This window comes from Canis aureus, chromosome 8 (genome assembly GCF_053574225.1).
Source record: "Canis aureus isolate CA01 chromosome 8, VMU_Caureus_v.1.0, whole genome shotgun sequence".
In the NCBI taxonomy this organism is placed as follows: domain Eukaryota; kingdom Metazoa; phylum Chordata; class Mammalia; order Carnivora; family Canidae; genus Canis; species Canis aureus.
The window spans coordinates 53636345-53657684 of record NC_135618.1 but is presented as its reverse complement, the minus strand read 5'-3'; the positions used below and the strand labels follow the sequence as shown (position 1 = coordinate 53657684).

Here is a 21340-nt window from a genome sequence, read left to right as displayed (position 1 = left end):
GGGGCACCGCCAGGAGCCAGGCTAAAGCAGGCATGGAGAGCTTCTAGGACAGGAAACCCCAGGCCCAGAGAAGGACAAACATTATATGTTCTCATTCATTTGGGGAATATAAATAATAGTGAGAGGGAATATAAGGGAAAGGAGAAGAAATGTGTGGGAAATATCAGAAAGGGAGACAGAACATAAAGACTCTTAACTCTGGGAAACGAACTAGGGGTGGTGGAAGGGGAGGAGGGCGGGGGGTGGGGGTGAGTGGGTGATGAGCACTGGGTGTTATTCTGTATGTTGGTAAATTGAACACCAATAAAAAATTATTTTATTAAAAAAAAAGAAAATTAGTTATTTATGATCTCACACAATTTGGATTACTCTTACAAATATAATGCTAATGAAACATAAACACAAACTATATAATATATCCATATATAATACAGAATACTATAATGGGACATAGTGAATAGTTCCATTTACATAAGGTGAAAAGTAGGCAAAACTAATCTATGGTCTTAAGATGTTAAAATAGTAGTTAAATTTGAGGGAGTCAAAATTGCAACCTGGCACATGGAAGCTTCTAGGGTGCTGAAAATGCTCTGGCTTAAAATTACAGATTCCTTATTAACTACAAAGAGGATATCTGCCTTGACAATGGAAAGTCTGGTGGAAATCCATTTTACTAAAATGAGCAAATATAACCAACTGAGGAACAAACTGGTAAATATGCTTCCAAAAGATATTCACTAAGAAGATCCTGTATGAAAGATGCAATATTTCCAACACAAATGATCAAATTGAAACTAAATGTAAAGAAACAATCAAATAGAAATTAAGAAGCCTTCTGCAAAATAATTGGCCTAGTCTTTTAAAAATATCAGTGTCATTAAAACCAAAACAATAAAATAGTCTAAGAAAGTATTCTAAGTCAGAGGTCAGCAAATTACGGGCTGGTGCAGGTCAAATCTATCCCACAGTCTGTTTTGATATGGGCTTGTGAGTTATGGATGGTTTTTACATCTATAAAGGGCTCCTTAAAAAGTATTTTATAGTCATCTATATAGCTCTTAAAACCTAATATATTTATTAACTGGCCCTTTACATAAGTTTGCCAACCCCAATGAATATTTAAAAATCTGTAACTGGGGAACATCTGGATGGCTCAGACAGTTGAGCATCCAACTCTTGGTTTTAGCTCAATGATCTTGGGTCATGGGATCAGGCCCCAAGTCAGGCTCTGTGCTCAATGAGCAAAGTCTCCTTGAGATTCTCTCTCTTTCTCCCTCAAATAAATAAATAAATAAATAAATAAATAAATAAATAAATAAAATCTTTTCAGTAAAATCTCTAACTGGATCCTGGATTCCAAAAAAAAGAGAGAAAAAAAGCTCTAAAGAACCTCATTAGGACAATACATCATTGTATCAATTTTTAAATTCTTGGGTATAACTTTTGTAAAGGTTATGTTGGAGAATGTCCTTATTAAGAGATATAGCATTTGAAGGTGACATGTCATGATGAATGCAAGTTATTCTTAATGGTTTAAAAAAATCCAGTAATTTTATATATATTCTTATATGTTTTACATACTTATATACATATTATATATGTGCATACATATATATATGTACATAAGTGTGTGTATGGAGAGTGAATAAAAAAGCAAATGTGGCAAATGTTATTTTCTGAATCGCAGTTTATTTGCATTTTCTCTATAGGTTTGAGATTTTTCAAAATCAAATGTGTGTATGTGGACAGGGGCCCAAATCATTATGCTAAAAGTAAAGCACTGTATAATCCTCAAGAATTCTTTACCAAAGATTTTAACAGACATTATTCCATGTATTGATTAAACCAAGTCAGTTATCAAGCACCATTATCAAAGTCTTACCCAATACCAGATTTCTAATCATAATTATGCTAATAGCAAATACACTGTACTATACTATTCAGATATTATACTATCTGAACTTGAACTGATATATTAAAAGCTTCTAGGAGCGGCTAGGTGGCTCAGTCAGTTAAGTATCAGGCTCAGATCAGGATCCCAGGGGTCATGGGAGTCTCCTTCTTCCTCTGCCCCTCCCCTCACGATGCATGCACTTGCGCGCTCTCTCTCAAATAAATAAACAAAATCTTTTTAAAAATAAAAGCTTTTAGTTTGTTTTTAAAAGTTATAATTCTTCAGTGGAAGTAAAATCTGAATGTGGGAATTTTCCAAATGAAGACTTTTACACATACCCTTTCATATCCACTGAGCTATTTTGCTAAAGAGTTGGTTCAACAGAAACTAAAACAAGGTAATCAGGCTCAATCAAGAGTAGGAAAATTTCTAAGCTTCCTTCCCTTTAAATTAGCACTTTACTATACAAGACATTAATTAATAAATGCCACCATGGACTTTCAACCCATCAGATCTCTACTTCAGTCTTCAGACACACTTTCTCATGAAGACTTCAATATGACAGAATAACAATGTTTCTTAGATTTTCATAAAAGCAGCAGAAACAGCAGCCTGTCTTCTATCCCCCACCTCCATATAAAGGGATACTTAAAAGTAACTTTCAGCCCATCACAAACACCAAAGTTCTTTGGAGATTCATGGTTTCTATCATTAAAAATCCATAGGAATTTTGCATTAAGTTACATAAGGAATGGGGATCCCTGGGTGGCTCAGCGGTTTAGCGCCTGCCTTCAGCCCAGGGTGTGATCCTGGGATCCCAGGATCGAGTCCCACATCAGGCTCCTGCATGGAGCTTGCTTCTACCTCTGCCTGTGTTTCTGCCCACACCCCCCTCTTTCTGTCTCTCATGAATAAAAAAAATAAAATCTTTAAAAAAAAGTTACATAAGGAACATTTTCCTTTTTAAAGATAGTTTTTTAAGATGGCAAAGTAAATATATAGCATATACTCTCCTCTTCCTATCTCAAAGCCCTGCACTTAAAAGGAGAAAATTAAATACGTAATTGTTTAAGTATATAACAGAATAAACCCACACACATGTAAAAGCATGAGACAAGATGGGAGAGGTGCTTACAAAATTCTGACAGTATTTTTAACATTGGAGACAGAAAAGAGAAACTAGGTGCAGAGGAAGGTGAGTGTAAGGAGATAAGGATTATTTTGGCATAATTCTACGTGGTTTTACTCTTCTTTTCAAATGCATTCATATACCATACCCAAGTAATATTTTCATTAAAATGTTTAAAATTAATTATCTAAAGGTAGAGTTTATGCATGCATCTAAAAAGAAACTACCTTGGGATGACTGGGTGGGTCAGTGGTTGAGCATCCACCTTCGGCTCAGGTCATGATCCTGAGGTCCTGGGATGGAGTCCTACATTGAGTTCCCCACAGGGAGCAGGCTTCTCCCTCTGCCTATGTCTCTCCCTTTCTCTTCATGTCTCTCATGAATGAATAAGTAAAATCTATTTTTAAAAACTAATTAAAAATAAATAAAAAGAAACTACCCCTAGTCATCCTGAGGCTGTGTCCCTTTGGCATGCTATCAGGTACTCATCCTAGTTTAAGAATGCAGTCAGAGACAAAGAAGATTTACAATTACATAATTCCATCATCTAATTTTAAATATTAATTTTGTTTATGATTATGCCAGGAATATGTTTGATATCATGTGACAGAGTTCATAATGTTATATTCAGGAGATTAACGTACGAGTTTAAGGTCACTGAAGCATGCCCTTTCAAAAACAAATTAGTAATTATGTTACAAAAACATTTTAGACACCACAGTTTCTAACCTGAAATATTGAGTCTTAACTTCATTATCACAGTCTCAGTAATATTTTTTGCCACATCACTGTGAGAAGGTACATATGCAACTTCATATACAACACTCCTGTTATAGAGGAAAGGAGGTGGGAACAAGACAAAAAGAGATCTGTAAATAGTAACATTCTGGAACTCTTTTTTTACATCTCTGCGATGAAGCAAAATCAATCCAGAGAAGAAGAGTGTCATGAAGATTTCCACAATTAAAGAAATCACCTTCCTTTTCTGCAAAAGAAACCAAAGGATTATATTAACTAAGAGCCTATCTATGTATCTGTACATGTGCATGAATCTGTACTCTTGTGCATATACATGTATACAATTTAAACATATTACTCAGGTCCATTCTATAAAACAAATGGCTTTCTAGCCTGTCTTTTTCACCCTTTTCCACATTTCATTATCTATTCTATTGGTTTATCCTATCAGTACTCTTGAGAGAGTTAGAACTGTGACATTAAGCCATGGAACAAAAGGAACCAGATAAAATCCATAAACTAAAACGAAGTGAAAAAGTTATTTAAAAATTTCTCCTTCAGGTTCGTTAGCCATTACAACCATTTCCCATGGACACTTCCACTTACCTTTAAAACAAAATTTTTCCAGAGGAGGACTGCAAATTGGTTGAGCCACAACAAATTCATTTTATCACAAAGAATGGAAGTTCAACTAAGAAGGAAGTAGAACATTTTAAAAACTTACATCGCCTGGAAAAAAATGTTAAATTTAGTCAAGCAAAATGATTACTTCCTTGTTCTACTCTTTTTTCATCAATTCTGAAAGATAACTACTTTAAATAAGTACTTGTCTGTTCCTGTTCTTATATTAATTCATAATATTCACATTGAATGGTCTTCTAATATGTATGAAAATATCAGGTGACAGAGATGCAAAATGTAATAGGTTGCAGCCCCATGTTCACAATGAAAGATGTAAACTGTAAATTTGGGATGTCAATTATTATTTTGATAGGCTCTGAGATAAATTCCTATAGAATAATGCTGAAAATTTCCTATTTAATACCTACTCTGTGCCATATTCTATCCTAGGCATTAGGTATATTTGAAATGATTGGGATCCTTTCCTCACAGTGTGAATAGTAGTGTATAGTAAATGAGAACCCAGAATCTAAAGTTGGGCTGTTTGAGTTCAGATCTTAACTCTCTCACAAGCTATAAAATTTTGAGCAAAATAATTAACCTATAGCTGCCTACCATCTGTAAAATCAGAAAAATCATAGTACTTACATTATAAGGTATTGACCTGGGGTGATTTGCCACTATGGAGAGGGTAGCTAAAAGGCTATGCCATTTTTTAAAAATTGCAATAAAATATACATAACATAAAATTTGCCACTTTAACAATTTTTAATTGTACAATTCAGTGGCACCAATTGCATTCATGTTGTTGCACAACCATCACCATTAACCATCTCCAGAAATTTTTTATCTTCCCAAACTGAAACTCCATAGCCATTAAATAACAACTCTCTATTCCTTCTTCCCCCTAGTCACTAGCAACCACCATTCTACTTTCTGTATCTATGAATTTGACTCCTTTAGGTACCTAAAAGTGGAATCACTTCTTTGTGACAGTATTTGTCCTTTTGAGACTAGCTTATTTCACTTAGCATAAAAATGTCTTCAAAGTTTACCCATATTGCAGTATGTGCCAGAATTTCCTTCTTATGCACCACTTTTACAGTCTTACAGGGCTTTCAAAATTAGCATTGGACTTCAAGACATATTAAAGAGAGGGACGGATGTGGTGAGTATTGCCTTAGTACTAAAAGGTGTTGCATCCTTTCAGTGAGTGAACTAGCAAGAGTAACCAGGGAATGCAGCAAAGAAGAGCACCTCAAATGCTTCTGAATTTCCAGTGGCAAGCATTCATGGTAATGCGCACAGTTTCCAGCCAGAAGACCAAGATGAAGACTACCTAAGAGAACCTAAAGGCACAAGGGAGACAGAGGGATAGGAGGAGCTCACCCTTGGTCTGAGCATAAATTGATCTCATCCCAGTTAGCATGCTAATCACTTTGATCACTGAGATGAATGACTCAGATCCAGGAAGATCCAGAGACAAAAGCAAAGTTTTAAAAAACAATTGATTGTGACAACATGGATGGACCTAGAGGACACTATGCTAAGTAAATGTGTCGGACAGAGAAAGACAAGTATCATGTGATTTCACTTGTATGTGGAAGTGAAAAAACAAAACAAACAAAGCAGAAACAGACCCATAAATATGGAAAACAAACTAGTGGTTGCCAGAGGGGAAGAGGAGAGAGAAATGATCAAAAATGGGTGAAGGGGAGTGGGAGGTACAGGTTTCTAGTTATGGAATGAATAAGTCACAGGAATGAAAGGCACAACATAGAGAACACAATCAATAGTATTGTAACAGTGTTGGTATACTGACAGGTGGTAGCTATGCTTATGGTGACCACAGAATAATATTTAGAGTTGTTGAATCACTGTGTTATACTCTTGAAACTAATCTAATATTGTGTGTCAACTATACTTCAATAATAAATAAATATTTAAGACTTGTAATATCCCAAAGTCTTACAGTACAGCTTAACATGTCCTAGAAAACAATACTTATGTTGTTCCTGTGCTTGAAACCACTGTCAATTTCTCAAATTAAAAATTTTTTAAAAACTGTATTGACATTGCAACCACAGCCCAGAGAGGTGAGTTGGAACTTATAGCTTAAACTTAACCAAGTAAGGTTGCCAGATAAAATACAGGATGATCAGTTAAATTTGAATTTCAGATAAATGACAAATATATTGGGGGGACATACTTATACTAAAATATCCATACTTTATCTGAAATTCAAATTTAACTGGGTACTCTGTATTTCATTTGCTAAATCTGGCAATCATAGACCCAGGCCAAGCCGGCAGAGATGTTAGAATTACCTGAAAAAAAAAAAAAAAAAAAAAAAAACCTTTAAAACAACTACTATTACAATGCTTGAAAGACAATTACAGTCTTTTTTTGTGACAATTACACTCTTGGAACAAAATTTAAAGTAGAAAATATCAGCAAAGAAAGAAGATGAAAGGAAAAAACAAAGAAGAATTTAGAGTTGAAAATAACCAAAATAAAACACTCACTGACAAGACTCAATAGCAGAATGAAGATGACATAAAACACTCACTGACAAGACTCAATACCAGAATGAAGATGACAGAGGAAAGAGTGAGTGAACTTGAAGAAAGAGCAATGGAAATTATCCAATATGAACACAACAGGGGAGAAGGAGATTTAAAAAGATGAACACAGCCTCAGGATTATGTGGGGCAACAAAAATAGTCTACCATACAATTTTCAGAGTCTCAGAAGACAGGAGAAAGAGTGTGACATTGATAAGATTTTTAAAGCAATAATGGTTGTAATCTCCCAAATGTGGTAAAAGACACTAACTTGTAGATATAAGAAATTGAGCAAATCCCAAACAGGATACGTCTAGACACATCATAATCAAACATGATAAAAACTTAAGACAAATAAAAAACTCTTTAAAAAACATCAGAAGATTAAAAAAAAAAATCAGAAGAGGAGGAGGTGGGGCAAGATGTTGGAAGAGTAGGGTCCCAAGTAACCTGTCCCCACCAACTTCCGTAGTTAACTTTCAAATCATCCTGAAAACCTACGAATCGGCCTGAGATTTAAAGAGAACAGCTGGAATGCTACAGTGAGAAGAGTTTGCGCTTCTATCAAGGTAGGAAGAGGGGAAAAAATAAATAAATAAAAACGCATTCAAGAGGGAGGGGCCTGCAAGGAGCCGGGCTAAGGCCGGGTGGCAAGAGCCTCCAGGACAGGAAAGCCCAGTCCCAGAGAAGCAGGAGCTTCACCAATCTTCCCGGATGGAAAGGCGCGCGCAGGGAACTTGGGCAGGATCCCAGGATGGGCAGTGATGCCCTCAGGCTCCCAGGGTCACCAACAGAGGACCTGTGCCCCAGAGAAGCATGCCACACACCGCCGCCGAGCTCCCTAAGGGGCTGGAGCTGGCGCCCAGTGGGGCCCTGGGAGCAGCTCAGGCGGCAGCTCAGGTGGCAGCTCTGCGAGGAGGGGGCTGTGCGGCCCGGGACAGCAATTCCAGCAGTGCAGGCCCCAGAGCCAAGGGCGCCGGGGGACACAGGCCAGAATCCGGCGCACCTCCAGGACAGGCGGAGGCCAGGGGGACACAGGACTGTAAGGACGCTCCTGCCGCCTGACAGGCCTGAGCTGTGCAGATCAGTGCCACCCCCCACCTCCATCTCATGCATCCAGAGCATCCAGGCCCTTGCTGACTGGGAGCTGTGGTAGTTACTGCAAGAGCTGACTCCAAGGCTGGAGAGCTGGCCGCTGCCACTGTTGTTCCTCCTGGTGTCACCCTGTGCCTGGGACTGAGCAGGGCCGCCAGCAAGCAGGGGCCTCACAGAATAAACAGCTCCCACTGAGCTGTGCACTTGGCAGGGGGGAGGGCAACTCCCCCAGGTGCACACCTGAGAATCAGCACAGCAGGCCCCTCCCCCAGAAGACCAGCTGGAAGGACAGGGGAAGAGCAAGTTATTGACCAAGCAGCACTGGAAAGTTCCACGGGAAGTTGAGGGATTTACAGTATATAGAATCAGAGGATACTCCACCTTGTTTTTTCTTTTGTTTGTTTCCCCCACACCTTTTTTTTTCCTTTTTCTTCTCTCTTTTTCTCCTTTTTCCAGTACAACTTGTTCTTAGCCAGTCTGCACTGAGCAAAATGACTAGAAGGAAAAACTCACCACAAAAGAAAGAATCAGAAATAGTCCTCTCTCCCACAGAGTCACAAAATTTGGATTACAATTCAATGTCAGCCAATTCAGAAGCACAATTATAAAGCTACTTGTGGCTCTAGAGACAAGCATAAAGGATTCAAGAGACTTCATGACTATACACTTTAGATCTAATCAGGCCGAAATTAAAAATCAATTAAATAAGATGCCATCCAGACTGGAGGTACTAACGAGAGGGTTAACGAGGTAGAAGAACGAGTGAGTGACATAGAAGACAAGTTAATGGCAAGGAAGGAAGCTGAGAAAAAAGAGAAAAACAATTAAAGATAATGAGGAAAGGTTAAGGGAAATAAATGACAGCCTCAGAAGGAAAAAATCTACGTTCAGTTGGGGTTCCAGAGGACGCTGAAAGGGACAGAGGACAAGAAAGTGTTTTTGAACAAATCATAGCTGAGAACTTCTGTAACTTGGGAAGGGAAACAGTCATTCAGATCCAGGAGATAGAGAGACCTCTCCCTATAATCAATAAAAACAGATCAACACCCCAACATTTAATAGTGAAACTTGCAAATTCCAAAGATAAAGAGAAGATCCTTAAAGCAGCAAGAGACAAGGGATCCCTAACCTTTATAGGGAGAAGTATTAGGTTAACAGCAGACCTCTCCACAGAGACCTGGCAGCCCAGAAAGGGCTGCCAGGATATATTCAGGATCCTGAATGAAAAGAACATGCAGCCAAGAATACTTTATCCAGCAAGGCTCTCATTCAGAATAGAAGGAGAGATAAAGAGCTTCCAAGATAGGCAGAAACTGAAAGAATATGTGACCACCAAACCAGCTCTGCAAGAAATATTAAGGGAGACCCTGTAAAAGAAAGAGAAGTCCAAGGAAACAATCCACAAAAACAGGGACTGAATAGGTATTATGATGACACTAAATTCATATCTTTCAACAGTAACTCTAAATGTGAATGGGCTTAATGATCTCATCAAAAGAACAGCGTTTCAGATTGTATAAAAAAGCAAAACTCATCTATTTGCTGTCTACAAGAGACTCATTTTAGACGTAAGGACACCTACAGATTGAAAATAAAGGGTTGGAGAACCATTTACCATTCAATTTTTTTTTATTTATGATAGTCACACACACACAGAGAGAGAGAGAGAGAGAGAGAGGGGGGCAGAGACACAGGCAGAGGGAGAAGCAGGCTCCATGCACTGGGAGCCCGACGTGGGACTTGATCCCGGGTCTCCAGGATCGCGCCCTGGGCCAAAGGCAGGCGCTAAACTGCTGCGCCACCCAGGGATCCCCCATTTACCATCCAAATAGTCTTCAAAAATCAGAAAGGGAGACAGAACATGAGAGACTCCTAACTCTGGAAAATGAACTAGGGGAGGTGGGAGGGGGATGGGGGTGACTGGGTGACGGGCACTGAGGTGGGCGCTTGACGGGATGAGCACTGGGTGTTGTTCTATATGTTGGCAAATTGAACACCAATAAAAAATAAATTTATAAAAAAAAATGTCCTCAAAAGAAAGCAGGGGTAGCAATCCTCATATAGATAAATTAAAGTTTATCCCAAAGACTGTAGTAAGGGATGAAGAGGGACAGTATACCATACTTAAGGGATCTATCCAACAAGAGGACCTAAATATCATGACTATTTATGCTCCGAATATGAGAGCCACCAAGTATATCAATCAATTAATAACCAAAGTTAAGACATACTTAGATAAGAATACAGTAATACTAGGAGACTCGAATACAGTGCTTTCTACAATAGATAGATATTCTAAGCACAACATCTACAAAGAAAAAAGAGCTTTAAATGATACACTGGACCAGATGGATTTCACAGATATTTACAGAACTTTACATCCAAACGCAACTGAATACACATTCTTCTCAAGTGCACATGGAAATTTCTCCAGAATAAACCACATACTGGGTCACAAATCAGGTCTGAACTGATACCAAAAGATTGGGATCATCCCCTGCATATTTTCAGACCATAATACTTTGAAACTAGAAATAAATCACAAGAAGTTTGGAAGGATTTCAAACACGTGGAGGTTAAGGACCATCCTGCTAAAAGATGAAAGGGTCAACCAGGAAATTAGGGAAGAATTAAAAAGATTCATGGAAACTAACGAGAATGAAGATACAACCGTTCCAAATCTTTGGGATACAGCAAAAGCAGTCCTGAGGGGGAAATACATCGCAATACAAGCATCCATCCAAAAACTGGAAATAACTCAAATACAAAAGCTAACCTTGCACCTAAAGGAGCTGGAGAAAAAACAGCAAATAGATCCTATACCAAGCAGAAGAAGAGAGTTAATAAAGATTCAAGCAGAACTCAATGAAATAGAGACCAGAAGAACTGTGGAACATATTAACAAAACCAGGAGTTGGTTCTTTGAAAGAATTAAGAAGATAGATAAACCATTAGCCAGCTTTATTAAAAAGAAGAGAGAAAAGACTCAAATTAACAAAATCATCAATGAGAAAGGAGAGATCACCACCAACACCAAGGAAATACAAACGATTTTAAAAACTTATTGTGAGCAGCTATACACCAAAAAAAATTAGGCAATCTAGAAGAAATGGACACATTTCTGGAAAACCACAAACTACCAAAACTGGAACAGGAAGAAATGGAAAACCTCAACAGGCCGATAACCAGGGAGGAAATTGAAGCAGTCATCAAAAATCTCCCAAGACACAAAAGTCCAGGGCCGGATGGCTTCCCTGGGGAATTCTATCAAACATTTAAAGAAGAAACCATACCTATTCTACAAAGCTGTTCGGAAAGATAGAAACAGATGGAGTACTTCCAAACTCGTTCTCTGAGGCCAGAATCACCTTAATTCTAAAACCAAAGATCCCACCAAAAAGGAGAATTATAGACCAATATCCCTGATGAACATGGATGCAAAAATTCTCAACAAGATACTAGCCAATAGGATCCAACAATACATTAGGAAGATTACTCACCATGACCAAGTGGGATTTATCCCCGGGATGCAAGGCTGGTTTCAACACTTGTAAAGCAATTGATGTGATTGATCATATCAGCAAGAGAAAAAACAAGAACCATATGATCTTCTCAATAGATGTAGAGAATGCATTTGACAAAATACAGCATCCATTCCTGATCAAAACTCTTGGGAGTGTAGGGATAGAGGGAACATTCCTCAGCATCTTAAAAGCCATCTACAAAAAGCCCACAGCAAATATCATTCTCAATGGGGAAACACTGGGAGCCTTTCCCCTAAGATCAGGAACATGACAGGGATGTCCACTCTCACCACTGTTGTTCAACATAGTACTAGAAGTCCTAGCCTCAGCAATCAGGCAACAAAAAGAAATAAAAGGCATTCAAATTGGCAAGGAAGAAGTCAAACTCTCCCTCTTTGCAGATGACATGGTACTGTACATAGAAAACCCAAAGGACTCCACCACCCCAATATTGCTAGAACTCACACAGCAATTCAGCAGTGTGGCAGGATACAAAATCAATGCCCAGAAATCAGTGGCATTTTTATACACTAACAATGAGACTGAAGAAAAAGAAATTAAGGAGTCAATCCCATTTAAAATTGCACCCAAAAGCATAAAATACCGTGGAATAAACCTAACCAAAGAGGTAAAGGATCTATACCCTGAAAACTACAGAACACTTCTGAAAGAAATTGAGGAAGACACAAAGAGATGGGAAAGTATTCCATGCTCATGGATTGGAAAAATTAATCTTGTGAAAATGTCAATGTTACTCAGGGCAATTTACACATTTAATGCAATCCCTATCAAAATACCAAGGACTCTCTTCAGAGAGTTGGAACAAATCATCTTAAAATTTGTGTGGAATCAGAAAAGATCCTGAATAGCCAGGGGCATTTTAAAAAAGAAAACCATAGCTGCCGGGGGGCATCAAAATGCCAGATTTCAGGTTCTACTACAAAGCTGTGGTCATCAAGACCGTGTGGTACTGGCACGAAAACAGACATATAGATCAATGGAACAGAATAGAGAATCCAGAAGTGGACCCTCAACTCTATGGCCAACTAATATTCAAAAAAGCAGGAAAGCAGGAAAGACTATCCACTGGAGAAAAGACAGTCTATTCAATAAATGGTGCTGGGAAACTTGGACATCCACATACAGAAGAATGAAACTAGACCATTCTCTTACACCATACACAAAGATAAACTCAAAATGGATGAAAGATCTAAATGTGAGACAAGATTCCATCAAAATCCTAGAGGAGAACACAGGCAACACCCTTTTTGAACTTGGCCACAGCAACTTCTTGCAAGATACATCCATGAAGGCAAGAGAAACAAAAGCAAAAATGAATTATTGGGACTTCATCAAGATAAAAAGCTTCTGCACAGCCAAAGAAACAGTCAACAAAACTAAGAGACAACCTACAGAATGGGAGAAGATATTTGCAAATGACCTATCAGATAAAGGGCTAGTATCTATACTATATAGATCTATAAGATCTATAAAGAACTTATTAAACTCAACAGCAAAGGAACAAACAATCCAATCATGAAATGGACAAAAGACATGAACATAAATCTCACATAGGAAGACATAGACATGGCCAACAAGCACATGAGAAAATGCTCCGCATCGCTGGCCATCAGGGAACTACAAATCAAAACCACAATGAGATACCACCTCACACCAGTGAGAATGGGGAAAATTAACAAGGCAGGCAACAACAAATGTTGGAGAGGATGTGGAGAAAGGGGAACCCTGTTGCACTGTTGGTGGGAATGTGAACTGGTACAGCCACTCTGGAAAGCTGTGTGGAGGTTCCTCAAAGAGTTAAAAATAGATCTGCCCCACGACCCAGCAATTGCACTGCTGGGGATTTACCCCAAAGATACAGATGCAGTGAAACAGCAGGACACCTGTACCTCGATGTTTATAGCAGCAATGTCCACAATAGCCAAACTGTGGAAGGAGCTTTGGTGTCCATCAAAAGATGAATGGATTAAGAAGATGTGGTATATGTATACAATGGAATATTACTCAGCCATTAGAAACGACAAATACCCACCATTTGCTTTGAGGTGGATGGAACTGGAGGGTATTATGCTGAGTGAAATAAGTCAACTGGAGAAGGACATTATATGGTCTCATTCATTTGGGGAATATAAAAAATAGTGAAAGGGAATAAAGGCGAAAGGAGAAAAAATGAGTGGGAAATTTCAGAAAGGGAGACAGAACATGAGAGACTCCTAACTCTGGGAAACAAACTAGGGGTGGTGGAAAGGGAGGTGGGCGGGGGGGTAGAGGTGACTGGGTGACGGGCACCGAGGGGGGCACTTGATGGGATAAGCACTGAGTGTTATTCTATATGTTGGCATATTGAACACCAATAAAAAGTCAATTTATTTTAAAAAATTAAAAATAAATCATTTTAATCTAACATAATGGTTAAAACACAAAGTATTAAAAATAATGGTAACAATAATTTCATTAATGGATACACAATATAAAAAATGCAAACTGTGACATCAAAACATATCAAAAACACAAAATGTGAAAGGTATAGCACAAAAACGTAGAGCTTCTGTATGCATTCAAAATTCAGTTGTTACCAGCTTAGACTGTTGTTTTGTGTAAGCTTCATGTTAATGACAAAACAAAAGACTAAAGCAGATACACAAGAGGTAAAAAGAAAGGAATCAAAGCATACCACTACAGAAAATTATCAAATCATAAAAGAAGGGAGCGAACAAGGGAGAAAGGAATTACAACAGAAAAAAAAAATTAATCAGATGACAAAAGTAAATCTTTACTTATCAATAATTATTTTAAATGTAAATGTACTAAATTCTCCAATCAAAAGACACAGAGTAGCTGAATGGATTAAAAGACTCATTTCAGCTTTAATGACACACATAGGCTCAAAGCAAATGGATAGAAAAACACATTCCATGCAAATGGTGGCCACAAGAGGGCAGGGGTAGCTATACTCCCAGCACACAAGGTGACTAAGCCCAAAGACTGTAACAAGAGACAAATAAGATCATTTTATAATGAAACAGGGATCAATTAAGAGGATATAACAATTGTAAATATTTATGCACCAAATATCAGAGCACCTAAATGTATAAAGCAAATATTAGAAGAACTGAAGGGAGAAATAGTCAGCAATACAATAACAGAAGGGACTTCAATACCCTGCCTCCAACAAGGGATAGATCATCCAGACAGAAAATTCATAAAGAAATATGGGACTTAAACTGGACATTAGACCAGATGGACCTCATGGACATATGCAAAATATTCCATCAAACAGCAGCAGAATATACATTCTTCTCAGGGGTGCCTGGGTAGCTACTCAGTCAGGTAACCATCCAACTCAATCTCAGCTCAGGTCTTGATCTCAGAGTTGTGAGTTGAAGCCTCATGTTGGCCTACTTAAAAAAATAAAATGAAAAGAATATACATTCTTTTCAAGCATACACAGAGCATTTTCAGGGATAGATAATATGTTAGGTCACACAACAAATTTTAACAAGTATAAGAACACTGAAATCACATAAAGTATCTTTTCCAGCCTTAATGGTATAAAACTAGAAACCCCGTAACAAGAGGAAAACTGGGAAATTCAGTGGAAATTTAAAAATATATAGAAATTAAACAACATGCACCTGAAACACCAATAGGTCAAAGAAGAAATCAAAAGGGAAATAAAAAAGTCTTGAGGGGGCATCTGGATGGCTCAGTCAGTTAAGCATCTAACTCTTGATTTCAGCTCAGGTCTTGATCTCAGGGTCATGAGTTTAGGCTCCATGTTAGGACCCATGCTCCAAGATTAAAAAAAAAAATCTTGAAACAAATATAAATGGGAACACAACACACCAAAACTTATAGGATGCAACAAAAGTAGTTCTAAGAGGTAATTTTTAGTAATGAATGCCTACATTAAGAAAAAAGGGGGGAAAAGAAGGGATGACATCACGGAGATGGCAAAGTAGGAAACCCTAGCCTCTCCATTCCCTCACAAACATCAACAATTAGCTATTCATGAACAAAAATAGCTCTAGGAGCGCTCCGGAGTCCACTTAAGAAACTTCAAGAATATAATGGAACAAAAACCTGGAGAAAAAAAAAAACACAGAAAAAGGGAAGGAAGAACAAGATTCATATTCATTTTTGTCTGTATCATCCCAGTCCCTCAGGTTGGCACTGCTCAGTACCAAGAAGGAGTATCCCATCTAGAAAGAGTTCCCCTCTCTTTCTAGATGAGGTGAGGTGAGGTGAGGGAGATCAAGGTGAGCAACACGCTTCCCCCATCTTTTGGTGCACCACACAAAGGACCTGAATATGTTTCACCCCACCCAGAGACCAGCAAAACTGATACATACAGAGATGGCTAGGGATAAAGAATAAAGGAGAGGCTACCAGTAATAGCCAAGCAGATGCAGTAGGAGCGACCCTGGTTTTCAGTGACCTGTTCTGCAAACAACATGAGCATCTTTCACCACTGAAGAAAATATTAGCCAGCACAACCAACTGATCCCCTACAGAATTCACTAGTTTTTATTCCACAGGTATTTGGATTTGTAAATACCAGATGCCTGAGTCCCTCCCCAGCTCCCTATTCCCACCAAATCCCAGGAACTGACTCCAGGCTTCTGTAGCTACACAAGTGCAAGATGCTAATCTGGCCCCCTGTGACTGACCCCTACCACCATGTTTACACTTGAGGCTAGCCCCTCCAGCTGTGCACCTGCCTGCCACCAGCTTGCCTTCCCATAACAAGCCTATACTGAAGTGTACATACCTGTAGCCAATAGTCTAAAGCCACAGAAGGATACATCAACAGCCACAACCCCTACAGCTGCTTATGGGTCCAGATTTGGCCCTATCTCCAGGCACTGGCCAGCACCACTGGGTTCACCTGCAGCTAGCCCCTCCAGCTGCACACCTGCACTCCCTAGCCTGATTCTTAACACTGGTCTCCACTGCTGTGGAGATACTGCAGCCACAATAGTGCACACTGACAGCCAGGCCCCCCAGCTTCAGCCTTGTCTCCTGGCACTGGCCTGCACCACAGGGCTTACCTGAAGCTAGCCCTACCAGCTGTACACCTGCACTCAAACAGCCAGACTCACGTCACCAGCCTCCACTGCAGTAAGTACTTGACATATGATCCTACTAGCCACAGAGGGCATGCCAACAATCAGCATATCCAGGGCTGCCAGTGCATCCTTAGTTGGCTCTGGTTCCCATCACTGTGTGTGTCTGCAACCATCCCCTGCTACTACCTGGGAACCAGCAGCTGGCCCCCAGCACTAAGTGTGTACACACTATGGGCCTATCTTGAAGTAAAGTGAACCCCCATGGTGCTCACCAAAGGCCACATAGTTGTCAATGGTGCAGACTCCAGCAGTGGTGGCCCCCAATGCTGTGGACCCCCCAAAAGACATCCAGATCCCTCAGACCCAGAGCAGTCATAAGCATCACACATCAAGACTCTGTCACAAAACACCCCAACATGCTTCCACCAAGTGAAGGTCTTTTGTTACCGAAGCTGGTCCATAAAGTCTGGAAAAGGTGACCGCCTCTTCCAATGTGCAGATGCATATGCAAGGCCACTAGAATCACAAAGTATAGAAGAAACATGATACCACCAAAGGAACATAGTAAACTTTCTGTAACTGACCCCAAAGAGATAAACTGCACAAGAAAGAATTCAAAAGAAATGTTCTAAAGATGCTCAAAGATCTCCAGAGAATACAGATAAATAACTTAATGAATTAGAAAAACATTATAAGAACAAAATGAGACGTTCAAGAGAGACAGAAAACAACCCTAGCCACAATAACCTCAAAAACAATAAAATACTTAGGAATAATTTAAGGAAATGAAAGATACATTGACTGAAACATGAAGACATTGATGAAAGAAATTGAATACACAAATAAATGGAAAAGCTATCCTAAGTTCATGGATTGAAAATGTTATTGTTAAAAAGTCGAGACTGCCTAAAGCCATCTATCTACAGGTTCTGTGTAATCTCCAGATTGTCAAGGGCTGAGAGGTGGAGAGAAGTAGGGAGAGACTGATGAAAGTGTATAAACTTTCAATTATAAGATGAGCAAATTCTGAGGATCTATGGTATGACTATAAGGGGGGCACTTGGCAGGATGAGCACTGGGTGTTATTCTGCATGTTGGCAAATTGAACACCAATAAAAAATAAGTTTATTATTTAAAAAAATACCGTATTGTACAATTGGAAGTTTGCTATGACAATAGATCTTAAGTGTTCTCTCTCACACACACAAAAGGGCAACTATGTGAGGTGACTGATGTGTTAATCAACTTGAATGAGGGAATTCTTTCACAATGTATATGTATACCAAATCGTCATATTCTACACTTTAAATATACAACAATTTTATTTATCAATTATACCTCAAAAAAGCTGGGAAAATAAGAAATTAAAAACCATCTAAACAAATGAAAAGACATCCTATGTTCATAGACTAAATGATTTAATATTGTTGAGATGGCAGTGCCCGCCCCCCTCCCAAATTGGTCTACGGAATCAATCAATCCCCAACTGCCTTTTTACAAAAATAAACACAATGATTCCAAAATTTATATGGAATGGCAAGGAACCCTGGAATAGCCAAAAGAATCTTGAAAAGGAAAAATGAAGTTTGAGGTCTCATACTTATTAATTTCAATAGTTTCTACAAAGTGACAATAATCAAAACAGTATGGTACTCACATTAGCACAGATATACAAATCAAGGGATTAGAATTGGGAGTCTAGAAATAAACCTATGTATCTATGGTCAACTGATATTCAATAAAGGTGCCAAGATCATTCAATGAGGAAATAACAGTCTTTTAAACAAACAGTATTTAAGCAACAGGCAAAAGAATAAAGTTAAATTATTGCCTTGGACCACATACAAACATCAATTCAACATGGATCAAATAGCTAAAACAATAAATTCCTAGAAGAATATATTGGGAATAAATCTTCATAACTTGGATGCAGCAATACATTCTTAGAACATCAAATAAAAATATAAATTGGCTTCATCAATCATAAATCAAAACCTTTTGTGTATCGAAGGATATAAAAAACAACTCATGAATGGAATATTTTCAAATTACATACCTGATAAGGGTTTCATATACTGAATATATATAAAGCACTCTAAAAACTCAACAACAAAATGACAAACCAACTAAATAATGAGAAAAAAAGATATAAAAAGACATTTCTCCAAAGAAATTACACAAATGGCCAAGAAGGACACAAAATGATGCTCAACATCACTAGTCATTAGGGAAATGCAAATTGAAACCATAATGAGATACCACTTAAATAAATAACAACTTTTTTAACAGAATAAAACAAGTTTTGGCAAGAACTTGGAAAACTGGAACCCTTACACACTGCTGGTAGGAATGTAAAATGGTAGAGCTGCTGTGAAATTTCGGCAGTTCCTAAAACAGTTAAACATATAATTACCATATGACCCTGCAATTCCACTCCTACGTATACACCCAACAGAATAGAAAAACATGTCCATTCAAAATCATGTAATGTTCACAGTAGCATTATTGGTGATAGTAAAAAAGTAGAAACACAAAATCTCATCAACTGATGAAAAGATAAACAAATGTGGTATATCCAAAAGTGGAATGAGGTACATAACAACACTCAAGAACCCTGAAAACATAACGTTAAGTAAAATAAGCCAAACACAAAAAGCCACATATTATATGATTCTATTTATGTAAAATACCTAGAATTGGCAAATCCATAGAGATAGAAAGATTAGTGGTAGCCAGAGACTACAGATATGAAGCAATAGCACAAGTGACTGTTCAGTGAGCACAGGATTTATTTTAAGGATAAACCATGTCCTAAACAAACAAAAACGTTCTGGAATTAGGTACTGGTAATGGTGGCACAACACCGTGAATGTAACAAAAGCCACACAGTTCTAATACTTTAAATGGCAGAAATGATAGATAAATGAATGAATGAATGAATGGTAGGAATGGTTAATTTTTCCTCGTTGTAAAAAAAGAAAAACCCCATGAAATGGGTAAGAGGATTTTCCTATATCATAGCTGAGATTCACAAAGGTTAATTCACTTTACTACATTCAAATAAAACCAAAGCTGGGGTACCTTCCCAAAACCTTTTTTTTTTTTTTTAAGAAAAAAAAGATTATTTATTTAGGGGGCACCCGAGTGGCTCACTCAGTCCACTGAGCTCTGGACTGCTGGTTTCCTCTCAGGTCATGATCTCAGGGTCGTGAGGTTGGAGGCCCCCTCTAGCGCTCACACTCAGCAGGGAATCTGCTTGAGGGTCTCTCTCCCTCTCAAATAAATAAATAAATAAATCTAAAAAAAAAAAAAAAAAAAGATTGATTTCTTTCAGAGAGAGTGAGCATACGTGCGGGGGGAGGGGAACAGAAAGAGAAGGGAGAGAATCCCACGCACTGGGGTCCCCGTGGGGTGGGGCTCGCTCTCACAACCCCCAGACCGCGACAGGAACAGAAACCAAAACGAGGCCACTCAATCCCCTGGGCCACCCAGTTGCTCCCCAAAACCTTCCTAACCAATAAGCTACCACCAACAAACCTTCCTAACCAATAAGCTACCACAACAAAAAACAAACAAACAAACAAAAGATTAACAGTTAAAATTCAAACCCTAAGTCTCCAGTGGGTTCTCCTGTTCGTTGGTTTTGGGGGCTGTGTGGCCATATGGGTTTGGGGGCGTCAGTGCGCGCACAAGGAGGGGCTGGCCTGTGGGTGGAGCAGCCCCCGCCTCAGCCTCGGCACTTGGGGGAGGACGACCCGGGCCGGCTGGGTCAGGCCAGGACGAGCCCGGGGCAGACAGGTCCCACGCTCACCACTCGGGCCTCAAAACTGCCACACCTGCGCCTCAGCCTCCACCTCCGCCGCTCAGGTGCACGCGCGTGGTCCTCGCGAGACCAACCTCGCGTCCCAACGCCCTCCCCAACCGCCCACAACCGGTTGGCCGCCAGGGCGTCCAGGAGCGTGCTACCTGACGGCGGGAGGACCCAGAGCGCACCGCCTCAGCGCGGCTCCACACGCATGCGCCCAGCACACCGCCTCAGCGCGGCTCCACGCGCATGCGCCCACGCTCCCTCGAGTCCCCAGCTCCCCAGCCCGTCCCTTCCTACCACCCAGGCAACGCCTGGAGGGGCCAGCCCCACTTCCCCAGTTCCCAACTGTTTCACTGCTTCCTCCTCCTGGCCCACCCCACAGTTCCACACTTCTCCAACCACAGAGACTAGGAGAGGGGTGAGATGCTCACCTTGCCGACACCATTTAAGAGAAAGCCAACTCAGTAATCGAGATTAAAAATTGTTATTAATTTTCAAAATACAGAAATTAAATATAAAAGTGCCACGAGGTGCTCTATGGGAGGCTAACGCAAAAGGGAAAATCAGTCATCCTGACCCTGTTTTTATTTAAAATGTTGATATTTTTGTTCAATATGGATTTTTTTGGTGTTTTCATTTTTTCAATATTGCATCATTTAAAATATTTTTTAAAAAAAATCTTCAGTACTGTGTATTTTGAGTTCTGAATATGTCCCTTAAATTTGGCACTAAAAGTGAGGACCTTAGCCATTCTGTTTTCCTCATCCTAGTGACAGCTCAGCCCTACTGTCACCTTCAATATGGTAGTGGCAGAAAATCTAGAAAAGTACAAGTGGCCACCCCTGGGGTAGGTTTAGGGGGGCAGGCAGTTGGAGGA

The 21340-nt window shown here is 39.4% G+C and overlaps 1 protein-coding gene across 15 annotated transcripts in view; it reads right to left on the bottom strand.

Moving 5' to 3' along the window:
* Positions 1–20592, bottom strand: part of LOC144319120 (phospholipid-transporting ATPase ABCA3-like) — a 198089-nt gene extending 177497 nt beyond the window's left edge. For 4 of the 15 annotated variants that reach the window (XM_077906919.1, XM_077906929.1, XM_077906923.1 and 1 more), the window contains exons 1-3: positions 20467–20585; positions 4368–4452; positions 3753–4008 (exon numbers count right to left, since the gene is read on the bottom strand). In XM_077906919.1, the coding sequence (XP_077763045.1) occupies positions 3753–4008; positions 4368–4427 (316 nt within the window). In that variant the 5' untranslated portion in view covers positions 4428–4452; positions 20467–20585. Of the gene's footprint in view, positions 1–3752; positions 4009–4367; positions 4491–20263; positions 20414–20466 lie in introns of those variants that run through there. The other 11 variants (XM_077906932.1, XM_077906930.1, XR_013385024.1 and 8 more) reach the window with 10 other exon arrangements.
* Between the last annotated feature and the right edge of the window lie 748 nt (positions 20593–21340).